The 27,877-nt window shown below is 35.8% G+C and overlaps 3 protein-coding genes across 3 annotated transcripts; 1 reads left to right on the top strand and 2 right to left on the bottom strand.

Moving 5' to 3' along the window:
- Positions 1-230: 230 nt before the first annotated feature.
- On the top strand, positions 231-2,220 carry LOC112776096 (protein FAR1-RELATED SEQUENCE 5-like). Its single transcript, XM_025820085.1, has 7 exons — positions 231-260; positions 423-487; positions 787-838; positions 916-1,041; positions 1,111-1,356; positions 1,441-1,613; positions 1,671-2,220. The coding sequence occupies exons 1-7, from the start codon at positions 231-233 to the stop codon at positions 2,218-2,220; spliced, it is 1,242 nt and encodes a 413-aa protein (XP_025675870.1).
- Positions 2,221-12,360: 10,140 nt separating this feature from the next.
- LOC140183406 (uncharacterized) lies at positions 12,361-12,870 on the bottom strand. Its single transcript, XM_072231821.1, has one exon. It carries the CDS (start codon positions 12,868-12,870, stop codon positions 12,361-12,363), a length of 510 nt encoding a protein of 169 aa, XP_072087922.1.
- Positions 12,871-12,891: 21 nt separating this feature from the next.
- Positions 12,892-14,209, bottom strand: LOC140183405 (uncharacterized). Its single transcript, XM_072231820.1, has 2 exons — positions 13,876-14,209; positions 12,892-13,649 (listed from the first exon to the last, which is right to left on the bottom strand). Exons 1-2 carry the CDS (start codon positions 14,207-14,209, stop codon positions 12,892-12,894), a joined length of 1,092 nt encoding a protein of 363 aa, XP_072087921.1.
- Positions 14,210-27,877: the final 13,668 nt, after the last annotated feature.

Here is a 27,877-nt window from a genome sequence, read left to right as displayed (position 1 = left end):
TATGATTCTATATGTGAGAAAATATACTCGATATAAAATTAGTTAGGATAAGTAATATTTTGATGTTGGGGTAATTAATTTTGGAATCCAATTGTAAAATTAATTAATTTTTTGGAAATAAAATATGTTCGAGGAAGCAAAGAAAACAAGGAATAAGTACTGTAATTAGGAGATGAACAACTATATAGAATTAAGTTTGGTCTTATGCATGATGATTCTTGGTTTTAAAAATGGCTATTACTCTAGGAACTGACCGGATGGTAGGGAGGATAAGGAAGCTTAAATTTTTTGTCTCATTAGGGACATGCCATAAACGAGATTTACAATTAAGCTTGTATAGGAGGTATAGTAAAACGTTGAAATGTGAGCGATATTGTAATACATGTTATTGATTAAAGTCTTTTAATTCCTGTGATTATTAGGTGGAGATGGTGTTTCACCCTTTCGTTAATAGTTGTGCTCAGAACCCTTTTGTGCCAAAGATGAGGTTTAGATTGTTAGTCTTTCTTTTGAAGTTAGTTAAGAAAAGTTACAATTGATGAGCTTTGGTTAGGGTGGTAACACCTCGATGAACCATGTTTTGCATTGAACCCAGAAACAGCTGAATTAAGTTTAGATAGAGAGTTAATGGTAGCTAATTTGTTGATGGATTAGTTATGCCCTTAATTTTTTTCTGTTCTTGTGAATGTGTCGATGTATTCACCAGTTATTAACGTTGTATTTAATTATACTGAGTTGCTGTTTGTCAATTTGAAATAGTCATTGCTGAATTCTATCTCAAAGTAGATTCAATGCAGTGGTTGTATGCCTTATTGTGGAAGTGAATATTCCCTCCATTGTATATTTGTGGTACAAGTTTTTAGTGTATATCTACTGTGATTATGAGTTGCATTTCTTTGGTTTGTATGGATTCAGGGTAGAACGTTGCACAATGTTGGCCGATGGAGTTTGACATTGAGTGTCAAGACTCCGATGGGGGGCAGTTCGGATGATTATTCCGGACATTATCGTGGTACTAACGACGAATACGATGATGAGGAGGTCTTTGAGCCCTGAGGTGGTCCCGAAGTAGGGGAAAAAGGTGTTGGTGATTGTGTCAATTGTAGGCAGTCTAGCGGTGCGAATGATGAGGTAGGCAGTGCGCCAAGCCGGCAAGTCTTTGCAGATGACTTCTTGGGTAGAGAGTTTGCAACGGAGGAGGATGCTTATGCTGCATACAAGGAGTTTTCCAAATTCAGGGGTTTTGGAGTTCGGAAGGGAGATGTAGCTCGGGTTAATGGGGTTTTGGTCAGAAAAGACTTTTTCTGCCATCGACAAAGGACAAGACATTCTAAGTACTATGACCGTCCTAAGCGAGTAAGGGAGGAGAGGCTCCAGAGCTAGACGGATTCTAAGGCAAAGCTGAAGATTTACTACGATGTGCAACACAGCGTTTGGAAGGTTAGAACCATCATGGACGAACACAACCATGAGCTTGCCCCGGCGATGTTCACGCATCTCCTTCTCAGCCACCGGAAGATGAGTGACGGGGACAAGGCACAGGTGGATAGTTTCAAGCAGTTTGGGATCGCAATAGCAAAAATAATGGCTTACATGGCTGGGCAGTCTGGTGGGTATGGCATGCTTCGATTTACGAAACGTGATTTGTATAATTATGTGCGTTGGTAAAGGGTTGAGCAAATATGTGATGGTGATGTAGCGACAACTATCAGTTACTTGGAGGGCAAGACGAATGCGGACATGATAACGGTTGCACGCTACACACGAACCGAAGATAATCGTTTGGGAAGCCTATTTTGGGTGGACGGTGAGATGATGTCGGATTATCAGGTCTTTGGTGATGTCTTGGCATTCGATTCCACGTATCGTTCTAACAAGTACAGGAAGCCACTGGTGGTTTTCTCTGTATCAAATCACGACAAACAGACATGCATATTCGGGTTCACGCTACTGGAGGATGAAGAGGTTCGAACTTACCGGTGGATGTTGTTGAACCTACTAGATGTTATGGGACAGAAGAAGCCATGTGTAGTGGTGATGGATGGGGACAAGGCGATGCGTGCTGCAATTGCGGAGGTGATGCCGACCGTGACACATAGACTGTGCGGGTGGCACCTGGAGAAGAACTGCGTCCAAATGGTTAAGGACACAGAATTTTGCAAGGTTTTTAAGAAAGCTCTATATGCAAATTTTGAAATCGACGACTTTGAGGAGTATTAGAAGACATCGGTTGAGTTGCTTGGTGGTGCACGAAATTGTGATCATCAACAATGGCGCCAAAAACTTGGTAGCGCTCTTAAACGTGAATCACACTTTGTCACAACTCCGCACAACTAACCAGCAAGTGCACTGGGTCGTCCAAGTAATACCTTACATGAGTAAGGGTCGATCCCACAGAGATTATTGGTATGAAGCAAGCTATGGTCATCTTGTAAATCTCAGTTAGGCGGATAATAAAAGGTTATGGAGTTTTCGAATAATAATAATAAATAAATAGAAAATAAAGATAGAAATACTTATGTAAATCATTGGTGAGAATTTCAGACAAGTGTATGGAGGTGCTTGTCCTTGTTGAATCTCTGCTTTCTTACTGCTTTCATCCAATCCTTCTTAATCCTTTCCATGGCAAGCTGTATGTAGGGCATCACTGTTGTCAATGGCTATATCCCATCCTCTCAGTGAAAATGGTCCAAATGCTCTGTCACAGCACGGCTAATCATCTGTCGGTTCTCGATCATGTTGGAATAGAATCCCTTGATTCTTTTACGTTTGTCATCACGCCCAGCAATCGCGAGTTTGAAGCTCGTCACAGTCATTCAATCCCGGAATCCTACTCGGAATACCACAGACAAGGTTATACGTTTCCGGATTCCCATGAATGCCGCCATCAATTCTAGCTTATACCACGAAGATTCTGATTAAGGAATCCAAGAGATATGCGCCTGGTCTAAGGTAGAACGGAAGTGGTTGTTAGTCACGCGCGTTCATAGGTGAGAATGATGATGAGTGTCACGGATCATCACATTCATCAAGTTGAAGTGCAACGAATATCTTAGAATAAGAATAAGTCGAATTGAATAAAAAATAGAAGTACTTGCATTAAAACTCGAGGTACAGCAGAGCTCCACACCCTTAATCTATGGTGTGTAAAAATTCCACCGTTGAAAATACATAAGTGATGAAGGTCCAGACATGGCCAAGAGGCCAGCCCCCAAAACGTGATCACTGGATCCAAAAATACAATCCAGGATGAAAATATAATAGTAAAAAGTCCTATTTATACTAGACTAGCTACTAGGATTTACAGAAGTAAGTAATTGATGCTGAAATCCACTTCCAGGGCCCACTTGGTGTGTGCTTGGGCTGAGCTTGAACTTTACACGAGCTAAGGCTTCTATTGGAGTTGAACGCCAAGTTGTAACGTATTTTTGGCGTTCAACTCTGGTTCGTGACGTGTTTCTGGCGTTTGACTCCAGAATGCAGCATAGAACTGGCGTTGAGCGCCAGTTTGTGTCATCTAATCTCGAATAAAATATGGACTATTATATATTTTTGAAAAGATCTAGAAGTCTACTTTCCAATGCCGTTGAGAGCGCGCCATTTGGAGTTTTTTAGCTCCAGAAAATCTATTTCGAGTGCAGGGAGGTCAAAATCCAACAGCATCAGCAGTCCTTTGTCAGCCTTTTATCAGAGTTTTGCTCAGGTCCCTCAATTTTAGCCAGAAATTACCTGAAATCACAGAAAAATACACAAACTCATAGTAAATTCCAGAAATGTGAATTTAGCATAAAAACTAAAGAAAACATCCCTAAAAGTAGCTAGATCTTACTAAAAATTACCTAAAAATAATGCCAAAAAGCATATAAATTATCCGCTCATCACAACACCAAACTTAAATTGTTGCTTGTCCCCAAGCAACTGAAAATCAAATAGGATAAAAAGAAGAGAACATACTATAAATTTTAGAATATCAATGAATATTAGTTCTAATTAGATGAGCAGGACTTGTAGCTTTTTGCTTCTGAACAGTTTTGGCATCTCACTTTATCCTTTGAAGTTTAGAATGATTGGCTTCTATAGGAACTTAGAATTTCAGATAGTGTTATTATTTCTCCTAGTTAATTTTTTGATTCTTGAACACAGCTACTTTTATGAGTCTTGGCCGTGGCCCTAAGCACTTTGTTTTCTAGTATTACCACCAGATACATAAATGTCACAGACATATGACTGGGTGAACCTTTTCAGATTGTGACTCAGCTTTGCTAAAGTCCCCAGTTAGAGGTGTCCAGAGTTCTTAAGCACACTCTTTTTGCTTTGGATCACGACTTTAACCACTTAGTCTTAAGCTTTTCACTTGGACCTGCATGCCACAAGCACATGGTTAGAGACAGCTTGAATTAGCCGCTTAGGCCTGGATTTTATTTCCTTGGGCCCTCCTATCCATTGATGCTCAAAGCCTTGGATCCTTTTTACCCTTGCCTTTTGGTTTTAAGGGCTATTGGCTTTTTCTGTTTGCTTTTCTTTTCCTTTCTATTTTTTTTCGCCACTCTTCTTTTTTTTTTTCAAGCTTTTGCTTTTTCACTGCTTTTTCTTGCTTCAAGAATCAATCTCATGATTTTTCAGATTGTCAATAACATTTCTCTTTGTTCATCATTCTTTCAAGAGCCAACAATTTTAACATTCATACACAACAAGATAAAAAATATGCACTGTTCAAGCATTCATTCAGAAAATAAAAAGTATTGTCACCACATCAATATAATTAAACTAAATTCAAGGATAATTTCAAAACTCATGTACTTCTTGTTCTTTTGAATTAGAAACATTTTTCATTTAAGAGAGGTGAAGGATTCATGGAATTATTCATAGCCTTAAGACATAATTACTAAATACTAATGATCATGTAATAAAGACACAAACATAGATAAACATATAACATAAAAAAAAGAAAAGCAGAAAAAAATTTAAGAACAAGGAATGAGTCCACCTTAGTGAGGGTGGCGCCTTCTTGAAGGACCATTGATGTCCTTGAGCTCTTCTATGTCTCTTCCTTATCTTTGTTGCTCCTCCCTAGTGATTTTGGTGCTCTTAATAATTATGTGGAGGAAAATGTATCTCCTGAGGTATCTCAGGGATTTCTTGATGAGGGAATTCCTCATGTTCTCTTGATGTGCAGTCAAATGCTCTTCTACTGAGCTATGGACCCTTGAGATGAATCTCTCCATCTCCCATGACTTGGAGGTGGAAGCTTTTTGTCTTCCCTTTTCTCTTTTTTTTTTCTTTTTTTTCTTTTGAGGTTTCTCTGGCCTTAGGTGTAGTATAATCACCAAGCATCCTCCTTGCATTGTTATTATTTTCGGCTGCCATCTCCTCTTCTTTTTCGAAAATTTCTGTAAAGTTTTCTCTGAATTATTGAATTTTAGTTTCTCTTGACTTCCTCTTCAGAGTCCTTTCAGGTTCAGGATCTGCTTCAATAAGAATGTTCTTGTCCTTGCTCCTGCTCATATGAAAAAAAAGGGAACAGAAAATAATAATAGGGATCCTCTTTGTCCAGATATAGAGGTTCCTTTATGTGAGTAGAAAAGAAGACGAATAGGAAGGAGAAGAGGAAAATTCGAACTCAGAGAGAGGGGGGTTCGAATTTTAGGATGAAGAGAAGTGTTAGTAAATAAATAAAATAAATAGAAAGAGGTGAGAGGGATATAAATTTGAAAAATAAATTTTGAAAAAGGGATAGTAATTTTCAAAAATTAAAATGAAATAAAATTAAAATTAAAATTTGAAATAATTAGTTAATTAGAAGAATTTTGAAAAAGAGGAAGGTAATTTTTGAAAATTAGAGAGAGAAAATTAGTTAGGTGGTTTTGAAAAAGATAAAAGATAAAACAAACAAATAAATCAATTAGTTAGTTGAAAAAGATTTGAAAATTAATTTTGAAAAGATAAGAAGTTAGAAAAGATTTTTGAAATTAAAGTTTGAAAAAGATATGATATGAAAAGATATGATTAAAAAGATATGATTTTAAAAAGATATGATTTTGAAAAGATAAGATTGAAAAGATATTTTTGAAAATATATGATTTTAAAATATATAGTTTTAAAAAGATATGATTGAAATTAGTTTTGAAAAAGATTTGAATTTTAAAATCACAATTAATGACTTGACTCACAAGAAATCACAAGATATGATTCTAGAACTTAAAATTTGAATCTTTCTTAACAAGAAAGTAACAAACTTGAAATTTTTGAATCAAAACATTAATTGTTGATGATATTTTCGAAAATATGATGTAAAGATAAGAAAAAGATTTTGAAAATATTTTGAAAAAGATTTTTGAAATTTTCGAATATGATAAAAGAATGGAAAAGATATGATTTTTGAAAAAGATTTTAAAAAGATAAGATTTAAAAAGATAAGATATTTATTTATTTATTTATTTATTTATTTTTGAATTTTTTTATGATGAGAGAGAAAAACACTAAAAATACTCAATGCATGAAAATTTTGGATCAAAACACATGATGCATGCAAGAACACTATGAATGTCAAGATGAACACCAAGAACACTTTGAAGATCATGATGAACATCAAGAACATATTTTTGAAAAATTTTCAATGTAAAGAAAACATGCAAGACACCAAACTTAGAAATCTTTCATGTTTAGACACTATGAATGCAAAAATGCACATGAAAAACACCATACAACACAAAACAAGAAAATATGAAGATCAAACAAGAAAGTTCATCAAGAACAACTTGAAGATCATGATGAATACAATGCATGAATGCAATTTTTGAAAAATGCATGATGAATATACAATTGACACTAAACTTAAAACTTGACACAAGACTCTAACAAGAAACACAAAATATTTTTTATTTTTATGATTTTCTAATTTTTTTGTATTTTATTTTTATATTTTTTCAAAAATATATAGGAAAAATAAAATAAGAAATTCTAAATTTTTAATATGAATTCTAGGAATTATGCAATGTTTGTCTAAAGCTCCAGTCCAGGAATTAGACATGGCTTAATAGCCAGCCAAGCTTTATGTGAAAGTTCCGGTCCAAAACACTATGGCCAATAGCCAGCCAAGCTTTAGCATACAGCTAATATTCCAATTAACTTGCCTCTATGAAGATGGTTTTGAAGCCTCAGTCCAAAAGAATTTAGACTTGGCTTTACAGCCAGCCAGACTTCAACATGCTTCATGAAACTCTAGAATTCATTCTTAAAAATTCTGAAGAACAGGATAAGTAATATATATATATATATATATATATATATATATATATATATATATATATATATATATATATATATATATATATATATATATATATATATTTCAAAAATTAAGAACAATAAAACAAAATAAAATAAAATAAAATAACCCAATCTGAGCAACAAGATGAGCCGTCAGTTGTCCATACTCGAACAATCCCGGCAACGGCGCCAAAAACTTGGTGCACGAAATTGTGATCATCAACAATGGTGCCAAAAACTTGGTAGCGCTCTCAAATGTCAATCACACTTTGTCACAACTCCACACAACTAACCAGCAAGTGCACTGGGTCGTCCAAGTAATACCTTACGTAAGTAAGGGTCGATCCCATGGAGATTGTTGGTATGAAGCAAGCTATGGTCATCTTGTAAATCTCAGTAAGGCGGATAATAAAAGGTTATGGAGTTTTCGAATAATAATAATAAATAAACAGAAAATAAAGATGGAAATACTTATGTAAATCATTGGTGAGAATTTCAGATAAGTGTATGGAGGTGCTTGTCCCTGTTGAATCTCTGCTTTCTTACTGCTTTCATCCAATCCTTCTTAATCCTTTCCATGGCAAGCTGTATGTAGGGCATCACCGTTGTTAATGGCTACATCCCATCCTCTCAGTAAAAATGGTCCAAATGCTCTGTCACAGCACGGCTAATCATCTGTCGGTTCTCGATCATGTTGGAATAGAATCCCTTGATTCTTTTGCGTTTGTCATCACGCCCAGCAATCGCGAGTTTGAAGCTCGTCACAGTCATTCAATCCCGGAATCCTACTCGGAATACCATAGACAAGGTTATACTTTCCGGATTCCCATGAATGCCGCCATCAATTCTAGCTTATACCACGAAGATTCTGATTAAGGAATCCAAGAGATATGCGCCCGGTCTAAGGTAGAACGGAAGTGGTTGTCAGTTACGCGCGTTCATAGGTGAGAATGATGATGAGTGTCACAGATCATCACATTCATCAAGTTGAAGTGCAACGAATATCTTAGATCAAGAATAAGTCGAATTGAATAAAAAATAGAAGTACTTGCATTAAAACTCAAGTTACAGCAGAGCTCCACACCCTTAATCTATGGTGTGTAGAAACTCAACCGTTGAAAATACATAAGTGATGAAGATCCAGGCATGGCCGAGAGGCCAGCCCCCAAAACGTGATCACTGGATCCAAAAATACAATCCAGGATGAAAATATAATAGTAAAAAGTCCTATTTATACTAGACTAGCTACTAGGGTTTACAGAAGTAAGTAATTGATGCAGAAATCCACTTCCAGGACCCACTTGGTGTGTGCTTGGGCTGAGCTTGAACTTTACATGAGCTAAGGCTTCTATTGGAGTAGAACGCCAAGTTGTAACGTATTTTTGGCGTTCAACTCTGGTTCGTGACGTGTTTCTGGCGTTTGACTCTAGAATGCAACGTAGAACTGGCGTTGAGCGCTAGTTTGCGTCATCTAATCTCGAATAAAGTATAGACTATTATATATTGCTAAAAATTTCTGGATGTCTACTTTCCAACGCAATTGAGAGTGTGCCATTTGGAGTTCTGTAGCTCCAGAAAATCCATTTCGAGTGCAGGGAGGTCAGAATCCAACAGTATCAGCAGTCCTTTGTCAGCCTTTTATCAGAGTTTTGCTCAGGTCCCTCAATTTTAGCCAGAAATTACCTAAATCACAGAAAAATATACAAACTCATAGCAAAGTCCAAAAATGTGAATTTAGCATAAAAACTAAAGAAAACATCCCTAAAAGTAGCTAGATCTTACTAAAAATTACCTAAAAACAATGCCAAAAAGCGTATAAATTATCTGCTCATCACTTGCCCTACTTGATAATAGCTGGGTTCAAAGCACATACGAAACTAGAGAAAGCTGGGCAACGGCTTTGACCGATGCTAACCGGCTTTGACCAGTTCTGTTTCTTAAGCTGTTCCAATACTGGATCGGACCAGTTGGGAGTCCGGTCCACCAGTTTTTGCAGTCGAACAGGCCGGTCCAGCAAAAGCCAAATCGTCTCTTTTCTCTCGGCTCTCATTCTCTTCGGTCACGTCATTCAACAACGAAGAAAGAATGAAATGAAAGGTGCAAAAGCTATGGTGGTTTATAGAACAAAAGGTGTATTCCCGCATCCATGCAAGAAGAAAGGGCTAATACCAAAAGGCTAGTCACACTACGGTCAGAGCACATCAAAAACTATTTTCCCTCATTTGTGCTGCACCAAGGATCTAAGAAGAAATCTACCAAGTCTCAAGCACAAATCAAGCAACGATGGAGAAATCAAAGTCAAATTCGGATAGTAGAAGATCCACTGTCCAAATCCAAACTTTGGGCCAAAGTAAAACTCTACGGGCTAGATTGAAGAAACTTGAAGAAAAACGATGAGAGAGAATGGGTAAGAAACATGCAACAGAGTCGGATCTCTCTCTCCCCATTGACGAAGCCATTGCAACCCTGATGCAGGAGAAGAAGACAATATGGGTTTTGAACTTGCTTCAACCTTGGAAGCTCCACTCTTCTATAATAAAGGTGAACGGCCAACGATTGAAGGCAAGAGAGTAAGAACAAAACACAAAATTTAGTTCTCATCGCTGCCTTACCTGTTTGAGTTCTTCTCCTTGATGGTTCTCATTTAGTATTTCTTTTTCTCATTTTGGTCTGTCTGAGTCTCATCAGAAAAGGCAAACATGGTGAGGTTTCTGAGAAACAGCCAATGAGAAGTAAAGGGCAGTGAGTTACACTTGGAGAAAAAGGCGTAAGATGTTTCAGATTTTCTTTGCACATCTTTCTGTTTTGCTTCATGATACTGTGGGGATTTTCTTACAAGTTGAGTTAATACTTGGCTGTTGAAAGCTACAATGAGTCCTAGTCAAATTCAGATTTGGTCAGAATTTGGATTTGTCCCAGATAGGATTGGGTAGATCCTATTCAAAACATTGGTATATGTAATTCAGCGAAAACGTTTGTCAATTTCCATCAACATTGTGATGGAGACTGGATGTAGGCTACATTGCATTTAGTAGCTGAACCAGGATATATCTGGGTGTTATTTATACTGCTATACTCCATTTCTGTTTCTGTTGCTCAAGAGACAAATAGAAAATATCTCTCAACGCAACATGAGACAAAAGTAAAAAGTATCTCCTAACTTCCTTTGAAAAGTTAACAAGTAAGATTTAGAAGAAAGGGAGGCTAACATACAACCCCCGCTTCTCTTAAGCACTGATAGCCATCAAAGTTTAATTTTAATACAGTGACAGTGTAGAATATTTTGTATAATTTTTCAATTGCATTCTTACATTTACATGACTATTCATACTATTAATAAAAAATATAACTTAGAGCATCTTCAATTATTATCTTCATCCTCTTGTAGATCAATAACATCATATAAATTTGTAAAAAAATGGCTCTGTAAAAAAAGCCTATTCCGCCAGGGAACCCGCCCTGCCCAGCCGAAGTCTGTCAAAACTCATGGACTAGTCGGGTTAGGAAGATTTTTTAAGTTTGGTGGTGTTAAATTTCAACTCATACCGTCTTTTTTTTAGTGGGTTAAGTAGGCCAGCTCAACGAATTTCGGCTCATTTGCCACCACTAACCACAAAATCCACAATTATATACTTATATATTATCATATGAAATATATTTATTGTCTTAAAATATTTTAATTTTCAAACACAAACCTCACATCTGATTCAATTTAGTAATAAACCTAAGGACTATAATAAATGTTATTTTTTTCAACCAAAATATTTGTTTTAATACAATGATTAATATTTTATCTTCTTTTATGGAATATAGGACTTTTACTCTAAATTTAATTATAGCTATTCATTTATCTTTTAAATTATTTTATAGTTTATTATAGTAATTAATTAATATAAAAAAAGAATCATTCCTTTTTTATAGTATATAAAAAATTTCTCTATTTTCTATTATCTTATAACATAATATTTAAATATTTTTTGAAAAATTTATTATAGAGAACTGTTAGGGAGATTTTAATTATTAAAAGAATCGTTAATAAAAAATATTAAAAATATAATTTTTTCTAATATTTAGAGAAAATGACTAATTTTTTTTAAAGAGACAAATATATTTTTAGGTGATTTTTTTCTTTATTTCGTTCTTATAAAATCATACCATTTTTTTTTCCCACGACATCCCTTAATTCAACAGGTCAAGGACTAATAACCATACCTTTTTTTATTTTACCCAAAATTATACATAACTGGAATGTATTAAAACATCATTAACAGGCCCACCCCTGTTTGTTGTGGCCCATTGATTTAAATCCAAATGGCCGTTCACTACTTGTTAAAATGGAGCCCAAACATCAAAACCCATTGCACCTTCTCAGTGTGCTCACCTCAGCAGTGCATGCATCAATTTTAAGCTGTTAGACAACCTACAGCAAGCTCTGCAAGCTGTTCCTGCGCACAGCGTAGTTTCACGTGTCATTGTTACATTCAAGAAGAGCAGACATCTTTATCTCTATATCTACTAGTTTTAAGACCCGTGCCAAGCACGGAGACATAAAAGCAACGGCTTCTAAGCATAAATAATGGAATCCCGTTGTGGCAATATTCAACAATAGCATATTCGCAAGCAGTAACTACAGTCTTAAGGAGACGGAATGCAAACAACACCTTGAAAAGATGACCAAAGAGCCAAACAACAAATGTACCATTCAAGGCAGAATGGAATGTAGTGAGTTGACAAAAACCTCTCTATAGACAACATTCATAGTATGATTTGAGACTGTGCCATTAGAGCCAACAAATAATACCTTCAGACCAGAATAACTATTGACCCGAGAGAGTGCAACATAAAGCTGACCATGAGTGAAAACAGGTCTTGGAAGATACACGTCAATAGTTGACAGTGTTCGTCCCTAGGAGTTTTTAAGGTCATTGCAAAGCAAAGCGTAATCGAAAACTGTCTCTGGGTAAATCTAATCGGTAATGTTTCATTATTAGGGACCATATTCATCCTGGGAATAAAGACAACTTCACCAATATTACGACTTGCTAATATGACGCACTCAATGACATGATCACCAAGTCGCCTAACTTGCATTCACGTACCATTGCATCGTCCATTAGATTGGTCAATATTGTGAAGAAGCATGATAGGAACACCAATTTTATGAACTAACCTGTGTTGAGGAATTCCAGAACAATTCAACGCATTCAACGACTTTATGCTCATTGTGTATAATTCAGATTCTAAGTGACCATCTTCATTAAGCAGTGTGTCAGAGCTCAAGTAAACCCTTTCATTGCCAGGGATCAAAGACATCACATGATTATTAACTTTAGTAACAATATCAAGTGTTGGTGCCAATATACTCATGTCCTTAAAATAATCCACACTAGAAGTATGAAGTAAAATGTCAGGATAAACAAACAACACTAAATCGTGGAGACCCGGAGACTCAATATCCAATAGCAAGTTGTCTGGTATTCTAATCACCGATTCGCCATCAATACTGTCTCCAAATAACCCATCACCTATTTGAAGCAGCCAGTCAGCAAATTCCTCTAACTGTACATTGTGGATATCTTGCGGATCACGACCCCGCCTCATGTTTTCGGTCAATTGCAACACCTAGCAAGATTGCCACAGGTACAAAGCATTAATACATGCATGAACAATCTCCTCCCGGGAACCACGAGGAATCACAGGCAATATCTGACGGAAATCACTTCCCAAAACAACAACTTTTTCACCAAACAGAGTATTGGGATTATATCCATGATCAAAATGAAGAACATCCTTAAAGCACTTGTCGAGTGCTTCAAAGCAAAATTTGTTTAACATAGGTGCCTCGTCCCATATAATTAATTTTGCAGATGAAATAAGATGTGCGAGAAGTGTTCCTTGCCTTATATTACAAATGGAATCTTGGTTAACATTGAGTGGAACCTTAAAGCGTGAATGAGAAGTTCGCCTATTTGGCAAAAATAGCGCTACAATGCCATTGGATGCCACATTTAAAACAATATAATCTTTCGACCTTATTGAAGCAAAAATTGCATTCCATAGAAAAGTCTTCCGAGTTCCACCAGATCCATAAACAAAGAAAAAACCACATATGTCACGACTGACTGCATTGAATATTGTGTCATACGCGACACATTGGTCTCGATTCAAGCGGGAAACTAAATTGACAGAAATACTTGCCAACTCGGTCTTATTGAAATTGAGCTCATGAAAGAAGAATGTGTCTGGAGGTTCAATGGAATCCACCAAATTTGGAAACGGCATGTCAGTAAATTCTACGAGTGTCCTACCATTCGGCTGCAACAATTTTTTAATTTTGGTGAGAGTGGTGGACTTGATCTCATCAACGAAACGCTCGAAACCTAAACCCATAATAGAGGAGGTTAATATCACAAACTACTTCGCCATAGTGCTAAAGAATAAATCCATAAAACATAGCAGTATAATGAAAAACGAAAAGGGCAATTTTTAAATAGCTAGATGTGAATTTGGTGAAATAGCAAAATAATTGTGCAAAAAAAAAAAGCGAACTTCACCTAAATTTATGTCTCCTATCAAACATCGTGTTATCTGCACAATGTTGCCAACATTGTTCCCATACCATGTCGGGGCAGACCATGTTATTTGACATCAAAAGCATTGCAAACAACCTCCTGATATAATTCGGTGAAGCCCACGAACTAGCTTCATTAATTGCATCAATAAATTCCCTGTCATCTTGTAACAGCCCGAGAGCATAACAGGCTTCTTTGAATGTGTCGTACACAACGCCACCAACAGAACGAATATCAGCAAAACTTTGGCACCTTTTTTGATAGTTCAATAACAAACGAAGATAGTACTCCTCTCCATGCGAGTGAGGAATATGTGTGAGACGACCAATCACATGACGTTGCTTCCGTGGCTTCCATATATGCCCCATGCTTATCCCAAACAAAATAAGACGGCATCTCCGCGTAGGTAAGGGTACGGGCAGCATCAAAATCCTTGTTAGCCTTCAACTATCCAATAAACATACTATCCTTTGAAACTGCAATCTTGATTACATTTTTAATATACTGATGATCTTCGTACAAAATATTCTGTTCATTCGGCAAGTGGAATGGAAGACATATGACGTTAGGCTCTTTGAACTGAATCTCAAACCCGAATAGCCTCCAAAATGCCTCGCAGGCATATATATATATATATATATATATATATATATATATATATATATATATATATATATATATGTATGTATATATCGGTAATCATAGTAATTTTGGATTTCATCCACAGTGACAATCGAATCATCTGAGTCATGTGATTAGAAAAACAAAGCTCTGACACGGTCATTACCTTTGTGCACGTACTTAAACAAATACTTTATAGCTGACGTCTGGCAAGTATACTTAACATTTATGTGAAAACCATACTTAAGAAGCAACGTCACATTATAGGGAACAATGAACTGATTGTCAACGTCAACATTTTTCTTTCTCGTTGTATGACCATTATCCGAACGTTTATACTTTGGGAAACCTGCACTGTCTATGGCTGTTTTCTCATGGAAGGCCATCGGATAGAACTTGGAACACTTTCCGTTAACCATACATGGGCTGCTCGTATTTAAAACCCCATAGGGTCCATGAACCATGAACTTCTGGACTAATTTGTGTAGCTTTGGTTGCATGTGTTCGTCAGGTATCTCAGCTGAGATATGATGGTCAATATCATGGAGGATCTAGGCTTCTCATTTGGCTAAATAAACAACAAAATGTGACAGTGGGGAAGACCACACTTCTAGAATTCAACTATGTAGACAACTAAATAATCAAAGGAAGGGAAAAAAAGAATACGCTATGTTAGGAGACAAATAACATATGGTAAAAAAAGACTAATCTGCTAGTGTGAACTTGAAAGAGACTAAATGAAGAATGCTTACTTGCTTTTGGCTTTCAAAATATAGACCCATTCTTTAAGTCTTTTAGTAATTGTCTAAATTTATATTAAACACTCTAGATATGATATATGGCCTATCACTTGGCTTTAATGAATATTTGGCAACACATTCTTTAACCTCATTCCACTCTGGGTTACATATGATAGTAATAAAAAAGCTAGGATAACCGACATGCGTGCATATAGCAAGTGCATCTTTGCAATTATTATACATGTATCGGGGACCACCGACAAAGGACGACGGCAAGATACCTCGTTTTCCAGTTCTGGCAGCTTGTGTTTCCCTATGAATTAGGCACTCATGAAGTCCCTGCAGTTGATGGGCGCAATACTTGTTCTGGTGGTGCCTGTGATATTGAAGTCTTTCAGCCTCTACCATAGTGTAACTATTCACCAAAAACTGTTGAAACAAACGTCTTGATTTTAGTAGTACTTGCGACTCATGTGCCCTCATTCAAAGTTAGAAAGAAAAAAATTCCCTTATGCTAATGGTTTTTCGCTTATGTATATTTTGCTTAGATCTTTCTTCGGATATTAAAATGTCGTTCCTAAAACCATCTTCTCCGTATGGAAATAGCAAGGGATATTGTAGAGCAAGATACTGAGGATGATTACATGTCTGAATGATAACATCTCTCGCAAGATTTTCTGTATCAAAATCACCTACAATAAGAGCTGCAACTTTAGATGCTGATGGTAGATTATATTTTCTTCCATCCGTATTCCTCTTCTTAATAAGACGAAGATGTAGCAGAGTGGTTGAATCTTTAGCGAACCTTTACCAAGCATACCGAAAAGACTTAGCAAGAGAGTTATGAGAATCAAGCATGTCGCTAAGGTTGGCCACAATTGTCTGATCAATGGAATTATAATGATAGGAGTGGCTACACAAAAAAAAGACAAAAGGATAAATCAAGGTAACAACCCAAGAAAGCATACGATACGTAGTTAAAATATAAAGGGTTGAGAAATTCGGGGGAATGACCAATAAAACCAACTCACCCATTTGCATCAATCCTGTTTTGAACTTCATTTTTTGTATCATAAAAATAGAGTTGTGCAAACTTTGGCTTGCTAGACTGTTGTGGCATCAAACTCCCAATGGAATGATAATTTTGGCCACTCATAACAAACATCGGAGGAGTGTGTACTGAATCTTTCCAGCCATGGATGTGAACGAAAATATACCATTGAAGGCCTTGATATATTTTTGATAATGCACAGCTCGTTCATCAACACCATCCAACAACAACACCAATAGCTCGTGCATCAAAGACTTGAACTTGGACACTATTGGCCTTAGGAAAATAAGGATTTGTCGGTTGGGATAAAGGGGAATGGGCAACATGCCTGCGTATTTGATCAGCACCAGTTAGCAATTGTCGGAGAAGAATTAGAGACATAAAAAAAGTGGAGTTAGTGTGTGAAACAATCCGCTGCAAGACCACTACACAACCGTGGTTGCGGTTAAGACTGGGGAAACAGCCTCCATGCTCATGATGAGCAACACCGAACCAACTAACAGGAAAATTTGTTGTAGTGCGACCTAATTGGTCACGTCAAAGGTTCGAGGAAAAGATATTATTCAGCCATAACTTACGTCCTATGTGTTATGGCACGCTTCGGATTGCCCCTGATCTTAGAAACGTTGCATGGAGACGACCCTGCAAGGGAAACAGGGTGTTACACGCAGTGGGAGAAGTTAACTTGGTGTTGTCGAACAGGAAAAAAATAACACCAAAACTAATTAAACAACTGGAATGATCACATCAACTAAGAGAGATAAGCGGTAATCCACGCATGTGGGGGAAGACCCTAACGTTCGATCGAAAGTCAATGGACCAAAGAAAGAATTTACAAATAGAACCATGTTCAAATAATGAAGTAAAGCTAACCTTGCACCGCAACGACCGTGGCAGGTAATTGGTTCGGCACACCCATAGTGCTGTGGGGCAGCACATATATCTGTATGTTAGATCATCTGCAACAACATACATCAAAGTTGAACGTTAATAATGCATACATAAACAAATCAGTAGACCAACGACCTCACATGAATGCAAAACTGCCAACATAAGCTAACTTGTTTCATCGTATGAAAAGCATGGATCATGCACAAAAAGAAAGATAGTAGAGCAAAATGAGGGTGAACACTGAGCGGATTCACCCAAAGATAACCAATAACAAACCATTCTCGGGGCTGGCTGGGCACAAAAACCCATTCACTCGACGCCTCTTATTGCTTAGCAAATTCATCCATCATTGCCGTGCAAACTTAGCATGGTGGTCCATGGAACCAAGCCAGCAAAAGGAAAGAAGAAACCTTGGCAAAAAGGCTAGTCGTGGGGAAGATTTTTGAGACAGCTATGCAAAATCAGTTCAGTTAATGCCAAAATTCAATAGCACTTGGCCGGCCAGGAGCAACAACACGCAATGCTAAACGTCAGCAAAGAATGGCAAGATAGGGAACGACCGAAAGCGCTGTCTCAGAGAAAAGGTCAAACTTGGACAATAAAACCCACCCGTCGTTAGCAATTTGGTTTATCTTTGACTATGAAGTAATAGAAACCACTTCACAAAGGGAAAGGATCAAATCGCCATTCTGTAACCTCGAAGAAATTGAAAATACAATGAGGCCAAGACATAATCGACCGATGACCTTGAAATAACGAAAAAATAGGATGAAGTTGGCTCATAATGGCAAATTGTAATAGCAAAATAATTGTCATTTTGTCTAATTGTAATAACAAAATGAAGATTGGTAGATGAATACAGGAGTCCGTGTAACCAAAAGTTCAGTTTGACTATTGTATGTTAATATTTGAATGCAAAAAAGCTTGATGGTGTCACCCAAAGGACATATCCATCACAGCAGATTAAATTTACGCTATTGTATTCAGGTTAAAGCATTTACGATCTATGCTTACAGAGCAAAGAGGAGTTGGCAAAGGTTATTATGGAATGTGTGGTATGAAGAACGTGATGCTTATTCAAATTTAATCGTGTGAATAATCTGACAGTATGGTTGAATGGGTGTGCGTTTAGCTGATATATATTCTTATGCATCTGCAATGATAAGCCATGTTATAGGTGCATCTGATAATTTTAGTCGTTGGCAACTCTGGGAGCATGGTTTGCGGGTTGGATATTCGTTGTGATTCAACAGCACCTAGGTTCAAGCGGCTGAACAATGACAGGAAGTTAAAAGCTTAGGATTGCATGATTGTTTGTATTACGTGGTTATGAAGACATGTTCTTAAAGCACATCTTGCACTGTAGAGGCTTTTGCATATTGGAAGTAGTTACAGCAACTCCAAACACTTTTAATCATTAGCTTTTGAAGCAAAATAGAAGAAAACTATACAGTAAATCACGCAAACTGTAATTACTCATAGACCAAATAGTGTAAGAGATCCCTTTTTCGGATAGAGATTATATGCAACTAATGTGTAAGAAGCCTTGGGAAACACATTGCAAGCGACTGTTTGTTGATGGATCTACCATAATGCACAACACACATATGTAAATGTCGGATCGCGTGAGATGTAAATGAAATGGCTATTCCTTGGCAGTGTGATTATGAAACTACAGAACATTAAACAATGTCAATAGTAATTAACAAATAATTAACAAAGAGAGAACGTGAATGAGCACCCTGCTTCATACAAAGGTCCATTAGTCACCTAACCGAACGGCTTCCCAGCATAAATAATGTAGAAAAAAATTAACAGAGCATCTAATAGCAGAAACACCAACTGACAAACAACCCAGGGTATAGGAAAGCAAGGTAATTAAACAAATCCCGTTGTGTAATTTGATATTTAACATCATACTTTTATTTGGTTGCATGAAATAATAGAACAAAAAAAAAATAATTGAGATATTAACCATATCAGTTATATTTTGATTGCCATATGTAGAAGTGACATAACATAAAAAGGAGAAGATAATTTCACATTGACACATAAAATGACCATGATATTAACATACGTCATTTCAATCCCATACACGCCAACAGCCCCATCAAGATCCACCAATATATTTTAATATTTGACCATTCAAAATCACTAACAATTATGAACATCAGGAGTTACAACGTGAATCAGAAGTTGAGATGAACCTCCCTGTTGTGTAAGTGAAAAAATAATTGACAGTTTCTAATGTAACACCAGGAAGACTAATGAATAAACTTGAAATTATAAACTTGACTAACACCGGATGATTAGAGACATTGAAAACAAAGTAGATATGGCCCGTACCCCCCAAAACACAAAGAAAGAATTAGGGTCACGTTGTATAAAACCCCAACAGAATCACGAAGAAGTCACCAACATCGCTGGAATAAGGCGAACTGAGAAAGATTGTGTAAAGGAAAATATATGGTAGAAAATGGCAAACAATACACTTAGAGGCACAAAATCAACCTTCACACGAGCAGGAGGAAGCAGCCAAGCATTCAGATAATTTTTGAAACCCAACACAGAGAAAACCGAACAAAAAAGAGCGGGAAAAAACAGAATCACATGCAAGAAAGCAGACGCCAATGGTGTCGTAAGGTGTTGATAACTCCATCGATGAACAAACCTAAACAAATGGATGATGTGTTCGATCACGCCAAAAAACACAAAGTTATCTAAACTTCTATTATACCAGAACAATATAGTCGAATATAGTGATCATGTTAATCAGTGTGCCGCAATTAATTGATGTCAAATGGTTTTGCATCGACTGGTCTAGAAAAAAGTTCACGAAAACCATGAAGCATTACAGTAATCTGGTCAGGGTAACATAAGGCACAAAATAACTGGCACATATTTAAAGCGAAAGGTCCATATCAATGGCAAAAAATGAAAAATGTGCAGCTCTTTATTTAACGCCAATTAATTTGACTGTCTTTATTTTTATTAGAGCTCTATCATGAACCAAGGGACGAGGGGCTCAGATATCCTCAGCTCCAGGATCGTTGGCATTCTCTGTCATGTACTTCTCAAATGCAAGGAGTAGATTCTTGGATGCAGTGTAGGGAGCACGAGAGGAACCTCTATCATCGGTTCTAATACAGATCTATTTTACAAGTGTATGGGTGACCATGGGTTCAGAGTCCACGGCGCAAATAGTTGTGGCTTTCGAGATCAGAGGGATGATGGAACCAGTAACCCCGCCGATGTCGCCAGTGCCAACCGCTTCATCATTGCGATCGACCGGCGTAATGGCCACCTCCTGCAACGCAGCCTGTGGCACACAAAAGTCAACTTGAAAACCGCTTATGTACACAAAAGTGTCAAACAATTGAATTAGAAAAGCAATCAGAAACGAGATCATCTATTAATGAAAGTAATGTACCAAATTAATATTATTTTTGAAGCAAGGGACGCGATAATTTTAGGATCAGAACATATCCTGGACACGGTGATCATGCACAGCTAAAATTTATTCAGGCTATCAAGCCTAGCAATTAGCTTGAAAAGAAGTGTCTTTCCAATTAGTGCATTAAGCTCCCCTGGGAAATGATCCCTTCCATAACCCTTTTTGTGCAACAAAGAAAAGGTCAGTCTTCAAGAGCAGAGTTCACAAGGTTTAAGTTAAAGGAAACAAACTACAAATCATGAACCTTAGCAAGCATATCACAACGAATGTCAGCGGTAGAGACACCTAAAAAATTTGAATCAGAATTCTTATAGAGCACAAAGGTTGCTGTATGAGAGTCATCGACAACTCGAACCTGAATGCAAAACCTTCAGGCACAAGTAAAGTCACAATGAAACAGAAGGTCATGTTTGGTGACGATACACACGTGCTCAGCAGATTCAGTCACAATTACAGACTTAAAACGGATCCCTTCGTAAATACGAACGTGGATTGTAGGACCGTATCAATAAAAAAAACATGGTGCCACTTTTTAACTATAAGGAGAGAACACACGAACAAAAATACCACATACGAATGTTGACCGACCTTCCTACAAAAGTTGATGCATAAACGTCGCATTTGGCACAATAAAATTGGACAGTAAGTGACTCCAGACCCTGTGGGCATTGCCTGCAAGCCTTGTACCACCATGCATGATTCCTGTCAATGTCGATAGCAGTCCCACAGGTCGTATAGATTAATTTCTACAGAAAAGAATGGATATGAAAAAAAAAGAAACCAAATGGAGTTAGTAAAATTAGGTGAAAATTTTCTTCAAATGATCATGTATCCCATGTAAAGAGGGAACACATAGATTGAACTGAATCATGAAGGAATCCACCAACAACATATGAAAAGGTTGTAGGGATATTGTTTTAAAACAGGAAGCACCGAATGAACACACCTCGACAGTTTGCTTTATTTGACAGATTGATGCATACGGGGTAAGGCTGAGAAAATCTTCAGTAGAAGAATGCCTTATCACCTGGCCTATAACATCAACGTCGCTGCTATGCTTGCCACCAAGTCCAATCAGCCTTGTGGAAAAAAAAGAAGTCATCATATCACAAATCAGATTTAAATGCGTTAACTCGTTTGTTTAGGAACCGGACTTTTGACGAAATTTCTTAACCACTTCTAGGTCAGCATTCACCGTAATCTTTGTTGTGAAGTTTGTGTTGATGACAGTCATAACACCTGAAACAAAATTATATCTGATTCGATAAATAGTTGATTACATAGAAGAATTGGCATATAATGACAACAACGATAATTAACTGAATCATTAATTGACAGTTTTGTTTCGATTAATATTCACAAACACAAGCGTATGATTAAAATTTGCCATCGGAAAAGGTGATATGACACCCAGTTTTGTTAATCAAACATATTGCTTCTTGAACCAACCAACTTTAAATTTACCATTGTAGAACTTTATCTTTGCAAATTGAAGCACGATTATATATTCGGTGGCCTTGTTAGCAGCAAGAAGAGCGACAAAGTCAGATGCATAATTCTCCCACAACGTGCATGATAACTTTTCGCTGCCACTTTTGGGTCCACAAGTATTTTGACGGCAATTCACATAAAACAGTGAAAATCAATATACAACACAATCAGTGGTAAGTATGAATTATGGTATTTAAGTGTACTCCAAACTTTTGTTCCTAATAAAATGAAAAAACTGACCTCAGATCATCGAGCTCAATTTTCATGTAGTGTGATTTCTTTGCCTTTTTTTCAAAAGGTATTAAGTCACTCTTTGCGGACAGGAGACCAATGAAATCTAAGCAAGATAAACATAAGATAACGTTGCATTAACTAACACTTGGAAGAGGTAAAGAAAAAAATTAGATGACTCATCACATATCACATAATCACATATAATAGAAATGATATTCTAGGCAGATAACATGAATGTGGGTGACACACTGAGGACATCAATGTGCATACCGATAAGAAATAAGTCATCTCTGACCGAAGATAGGATATCCTTCATGGGCAAAAAATTAAAAGACTCGATTGGAATATCTGTGTCCTCGACACTTAAAACCAAGGTGTCCCTCTTAAATATGATCCTGATATTATGCTTAGTAGGCTAATTTCACTTGAAACCAAGGTGTCCCTCTACTTTGATCCTCATATTATGCTTAGTAGGCTTGAACCGATCCTTAAGTCAATTGTGAAATTAGCCAGAACATACACCTTGCCCTCTTCAAGGATCGGTTCAAATAGACGGTAATGAAAGGATCGTATGAAACAATAGATTCGAGATCCCTGACAACGATTGAAAAAAATATAAAGGTAAGGATGATATCAATAGAGCGACTAAGAGCTAAAGGCAACAACATAAAAGAAATAAAAAAATCTAAAAACTAACATCTTTGTCGAGGACAACTAACTCCATTAACGGATGGGAGTAATTCTTTTCATATGAGGGAACCTTCTACATCTTTAAAATCCTGACTTTAAGACACCAATTTTTATTGGGAATAGGTAAAAGGTCTTTAACAGAATCAAAAGTCTGATCCATATGTTCGATTTCGGTCATGGAGCAACTTGAATTGAAAATATAATATGGGAACCTTCTAAACCCTGTCAGGTTTTAGAAACATAAAGACCGTTTTAATGATGCTGTTTGGTATATGCGTATGCAATCCCCCACATTTTTCGTACAACAGCAATACCAGCAAGTGCACTGGGTCGTCCAACTAATACCTGAGCGAGTCAGGGTCGATCCCACGAAGATTGTGGCTTGAAGCAAGCTATGATTGTCTTGCAGGTCTTATTCAGGTGGAATCAAAAGGTTGTTGATTGTATGTTGAATGATTAAATGTCATAAATGTTGAAAGGGATAAAACCAATTGGATTAAATAATAGGAATAGAGTTGAGAATTGGAGTTGCTTTGTCTTTCTGAATTAACTCTAGTACTACTGTCTTCTTTGCTTGTGAATGATCTTCTTCTATGGCAGGCTGTAAGTGATCAAAGCCATTACTGTTGGTCATTGATCTCCTCTGCTACAGATTGAATGCCATTGGCCGTGGTCATCCAATCTGATGAAGGGTGAAGCACTTAGCAAGTTGTTCTCCTGGCGATCCTACTCAAAATGCCATAGACAATGTCGAATCTTTCGGATTAGAGAATGCTGCTTCTTTGGATTCTAGCCTATACCACTGAGACCCTAATCTCCCCAGAAATTGGCTGAACTGGTGTCTCGGAAAGTCCCCAACAAAGTCGTGGATTAACCGTCTGAGAGATGTATAAACATAGTTATTGGTTCATGCGTTTCCTTCTGAGTATTCATACGAACCCAAGTAGACGCGGGTGTTTGTCAGGCACGTATGTCTTAATATGATGAACAGAACTAATTGGTTAGATCATCCTATTCACCACGATGAAAATTGGGATATACATCTTAGAGATAGATCAAACACGGATCGGGTGTTTGTCATTTCCTACCATATATTATCCACTGGGATTCATGATTTAATTATGGTTGGAAATTAAGAAAGAGAAAAAAAAGAGGAAGAGAGTATCTGTCAACTGTAAACGCCCTTTGAGAATTCATGTTTTTTAAATTTTAATATAGAGCTAGATTAGAGTGGTATGAGGCTATTAGAAATTTGCATTTCCTACACACAAATGCATTTTTGATTTTTTGCAATTGTTGTTTGAGTTTATCTCTTTTTTTATTGTTATTTTACAACTCTATACTTCGTCAATTTTATGTCTTTGTTGGTTGGATAGATATTTTTAGTAGTAGAATAAGTCACATGATTTTTTGAATTTGATAGGTTGAAAAAAATTTAGAGGCACATTAGGAAGTATTTTTGGAATACTACTCTTTATTTTACAAATGGTATATTAAAAGTAGATTATATTTTGGCTTTACCTTAGGTAAAGCAAAAAGCAACATCCGAAAGCAAAAAGTAACATCCTCTACAATGCTTTCTTTAAACTAAGTTAGGATTCAAATTAAAATGTAGTGGTTAAGAGATTTGAAGGATAGTTCAAGTTGAAAAAAAACTTTGTTTTTTTTTTCTGTATTTCTTTTTTTCATCTTGAAAAATAAGTTTGATGATATATTTCAGACATTTAGTCTTTCTCTCTTTTTTTAATCAACAAAGAAATAAAATCAAAAGTCAAAGTAGTAGTTTTTTAAATCTTTAAGTTCTTCATCTTTTTATGCACTGGGTCTTTTAAATTTTATAGACTTTAATTAGCATTGAAAAATGATAACTTATATTTTTGTAAAATAATTTTTTTATCTAAGAAATAAATTATTTTAACATAATAAATCAAAGAATTTTTACATAAATGATATTGGTTATGGTTCTTATTTATGTTTTATCTTTTAAAATGTGTTGTTTATATGTTTAAATTGTATCTGTTATTGCATAATTTATGAAGTTGAATATGATACAATATACTGTGAGGCAGAATTTCTTTAGCCCATTCTAAGTGCTTATCAAATAGTATGTTGATATTCAAATGAGTTTTGAAAAATAAAAATAGAAAGAATGAGTATAAATTTGGTCTTAATTTAAAAAATTATAAATTATGATGGATTAAGAAATGATATTTATGTATTTTGAATAGTGATAAAATAAATAAATTTTTTATCTTTAAATAAAAAATCGAACAACAAAAATATCTTTATTAATGTAAAAAATGACAATCTAAAAGAACTGAAAAAAATATATTCGTGCGATACACGGGACTTCTGCTAGTATAGAGAAATTTAATGTTTCTTAGAAAAGTAGCACGAGGAGAGTAATTTGTGGGACTGACTTTGAAGATGCGTATTTTGCAGCTGTATTTGGTGGATTTGCGAAATAATGATGATCTGCGTGCCAAAATTAAAGAGTTTATGTGTAGAAAATTAGAGATCGAAAAGTGCAAACGAACTTTATCCTAAGAGAAGGGAATAATAATATTAATTTTTTAGTTAGGAGAAGTGTTTTTTGTAATGAGAACTGTTGAGTGGATTCAACGTAAAAAAGTGATTTATAAAAGTTTATTCATATTGAATCTCATGAAACAGAACATTCCTGTTTGAAATTTCTTTTTCTTTGATCACAAAAAAAAGTCCTGGCTTAAATGTTGTTTATAGAAACTTTTTCTTTGATCAACGCCAAAATATTTTTAATACTCCTACATTAAATAAATAGTGTTGATTTAATAAGATAAATCAACAAATAATTATCTCAAAATATTAGAAAAATGTTTATTTCCATTAATAGGTGGTGATTGAAGAAGAATCTAATTGAAAACGTCTGCAAGAAACATTATTTTTCTTTAAATATTTTCATATGATATTTGAGCATTTAGTGGGTAATTTATTAACAAAAGCATTGAGTAAATAGTTAAATTATTTCTAAAAAACATTTAATTTTTAAATTAGTTTTTGAAAATTTTTTTAATTAAATTTATTTTTTAAAAATTTTAAATTAGTCATATTAGTCTTTCTGTTACTTCTATTATTAACGGTGTCAGAATTTATTAATGTGGTACATTAAGTAACATCACAACACATATCTAGTATATTAACATGATTAATTTATGAAATTAGATCAAATTAATTCCGAAAAATTTTAATACCTCAAGTTCTTCTCTCAATTAGGTTTTGATTTGATCTAATTTGATGAATTTATTATCTTAATAGTCAATTAAAACTTCTAAGTATGTGTTGTGGTGTCACTTAACGTGTCACATTAGTAAATTTTAACACCATCAATAAAAAAGTGACGGAAAGACTACCGAATATTTTATTTAAATAAATTAAAAAATATTTTATTTACTAAAATAAATAATATTAAAAATAATTACGAAAATATGTAGCATGTAAACGAGATAAGATAATGTGAGTGACATGTGTATATCTCGTTTACAGTGTAAATGACATACGTGTAAACTTATCTCCTTTATACTATAAACGAGATAAGTATCGGTGAGGCCTATATATACATGTCGTTGACAGCAAAGTTCTGGGCCTTATTTCTAATCTTTCCACCACTTTACACTTTCTGTGCAGATACACGTGATCCGGACATCAATCGACTGAACGCTCATGGCACGTCGCTAGGGCAGTCAACTTTACGGTTAGTTTTATTATCTTCATGTTTATATTATCGCATATATGTATAGCCATGGTTAAGATACTTGCCAAAAATTAGAATACAATTTATGGTTCAGGTGGCTAAATATATCATTAGCAATAAGTCATTGATAGGGTATGATTTTAGGAATGTGGTTCTAATTTTTTTGTAATTAAGTTTTTAAGTACATAATTATTAATTTATATATTAAATGTTGGGATAGATATTTGAAACCCTTGAAGTTAATTTATTAATTACGTGTTTCTTAATTTATTAATTTAGTTATTAACTAATAACTATCCAAGTAAAAGTTATTTTTTAAGTGAACAATTATGTTATTTTATATTTATCTAAATTGAATTATTAAGTAAAAATTTGTTAATTAGATTATTAATTACTTTAGTAAATATTTTTATTTTAATTAACATATTGAGAAAATGTTTATTAATTAACTTAATAATTATTAATGTAAAAGTTTTTATTTAAATAAATTCAGTTAGTACGTGTTTGTAAATTTCTGTTAAATAAATGTATATATAGTTAACTCAGTTTGTTATCTCAATGCACGCATATAATATTTTTTTAATTGTGATAATTTATTTGTTGTCAGAGGTCTCGCCCACTTCTTCCTCGGCGAGTAGGCCACACGCTTCCACCACTGGACGCCATCGTCCCGTATTTGAGGGAGGTTGGCTTCGGCGACACGGTGCCTTTTAGGGATTTCGTCTTTGACAACTCCTTGATCATGACATTCATAGAGCGCTGGCATCCGAAGACCCATATGTTCTACCTACCACGGGTTGAGTGCACCATCACCTTGTAGGACGTTGTGTACCACCTCAGGCCACGCACGCACGGAGAGCCAGTGGGAGGGTTCTTCCGTGATTTCTACAAATGGTATGGCATCGAGACATGGGAGTTGGTGGAGCAACTACTTGGTGCCAGACCTCCAGTGATTCAGTAGTACGGGCACAGAGGAAGGAGTCTTTTTCGTTGAAGGTGACATGGCTTCGGGACCGAGTCCGACATATGCCTGGCATCATTCATCCAGAGACACTCCGATAGTATACGAGGTGTTACATCATGTTATTGATTGGGGGTTATCTGATGACGGATAAGTCGAACAACCTGGTCTAT

Source organism: Arachis hypogaea, chromosome 3, assembly GCF_003086295.3.
Source record: "Arachis hypogaea cultivar Tifrunner chromosome 3, arahy.Tifrunner.gnm2.J5K5, whole genome shotgun sequence".
NCBI lineage: Eukaryota > Viridiplantae > Streptophyta > Magnoliopsida > Fabales > Fabaceae > Arachis > Arachis hypogaea.
The sequence above is the reverse complement of the archived record's forward strand: the minus strand, read 5'-3'. Positions and strand labels throughout refer to the sequence as shown.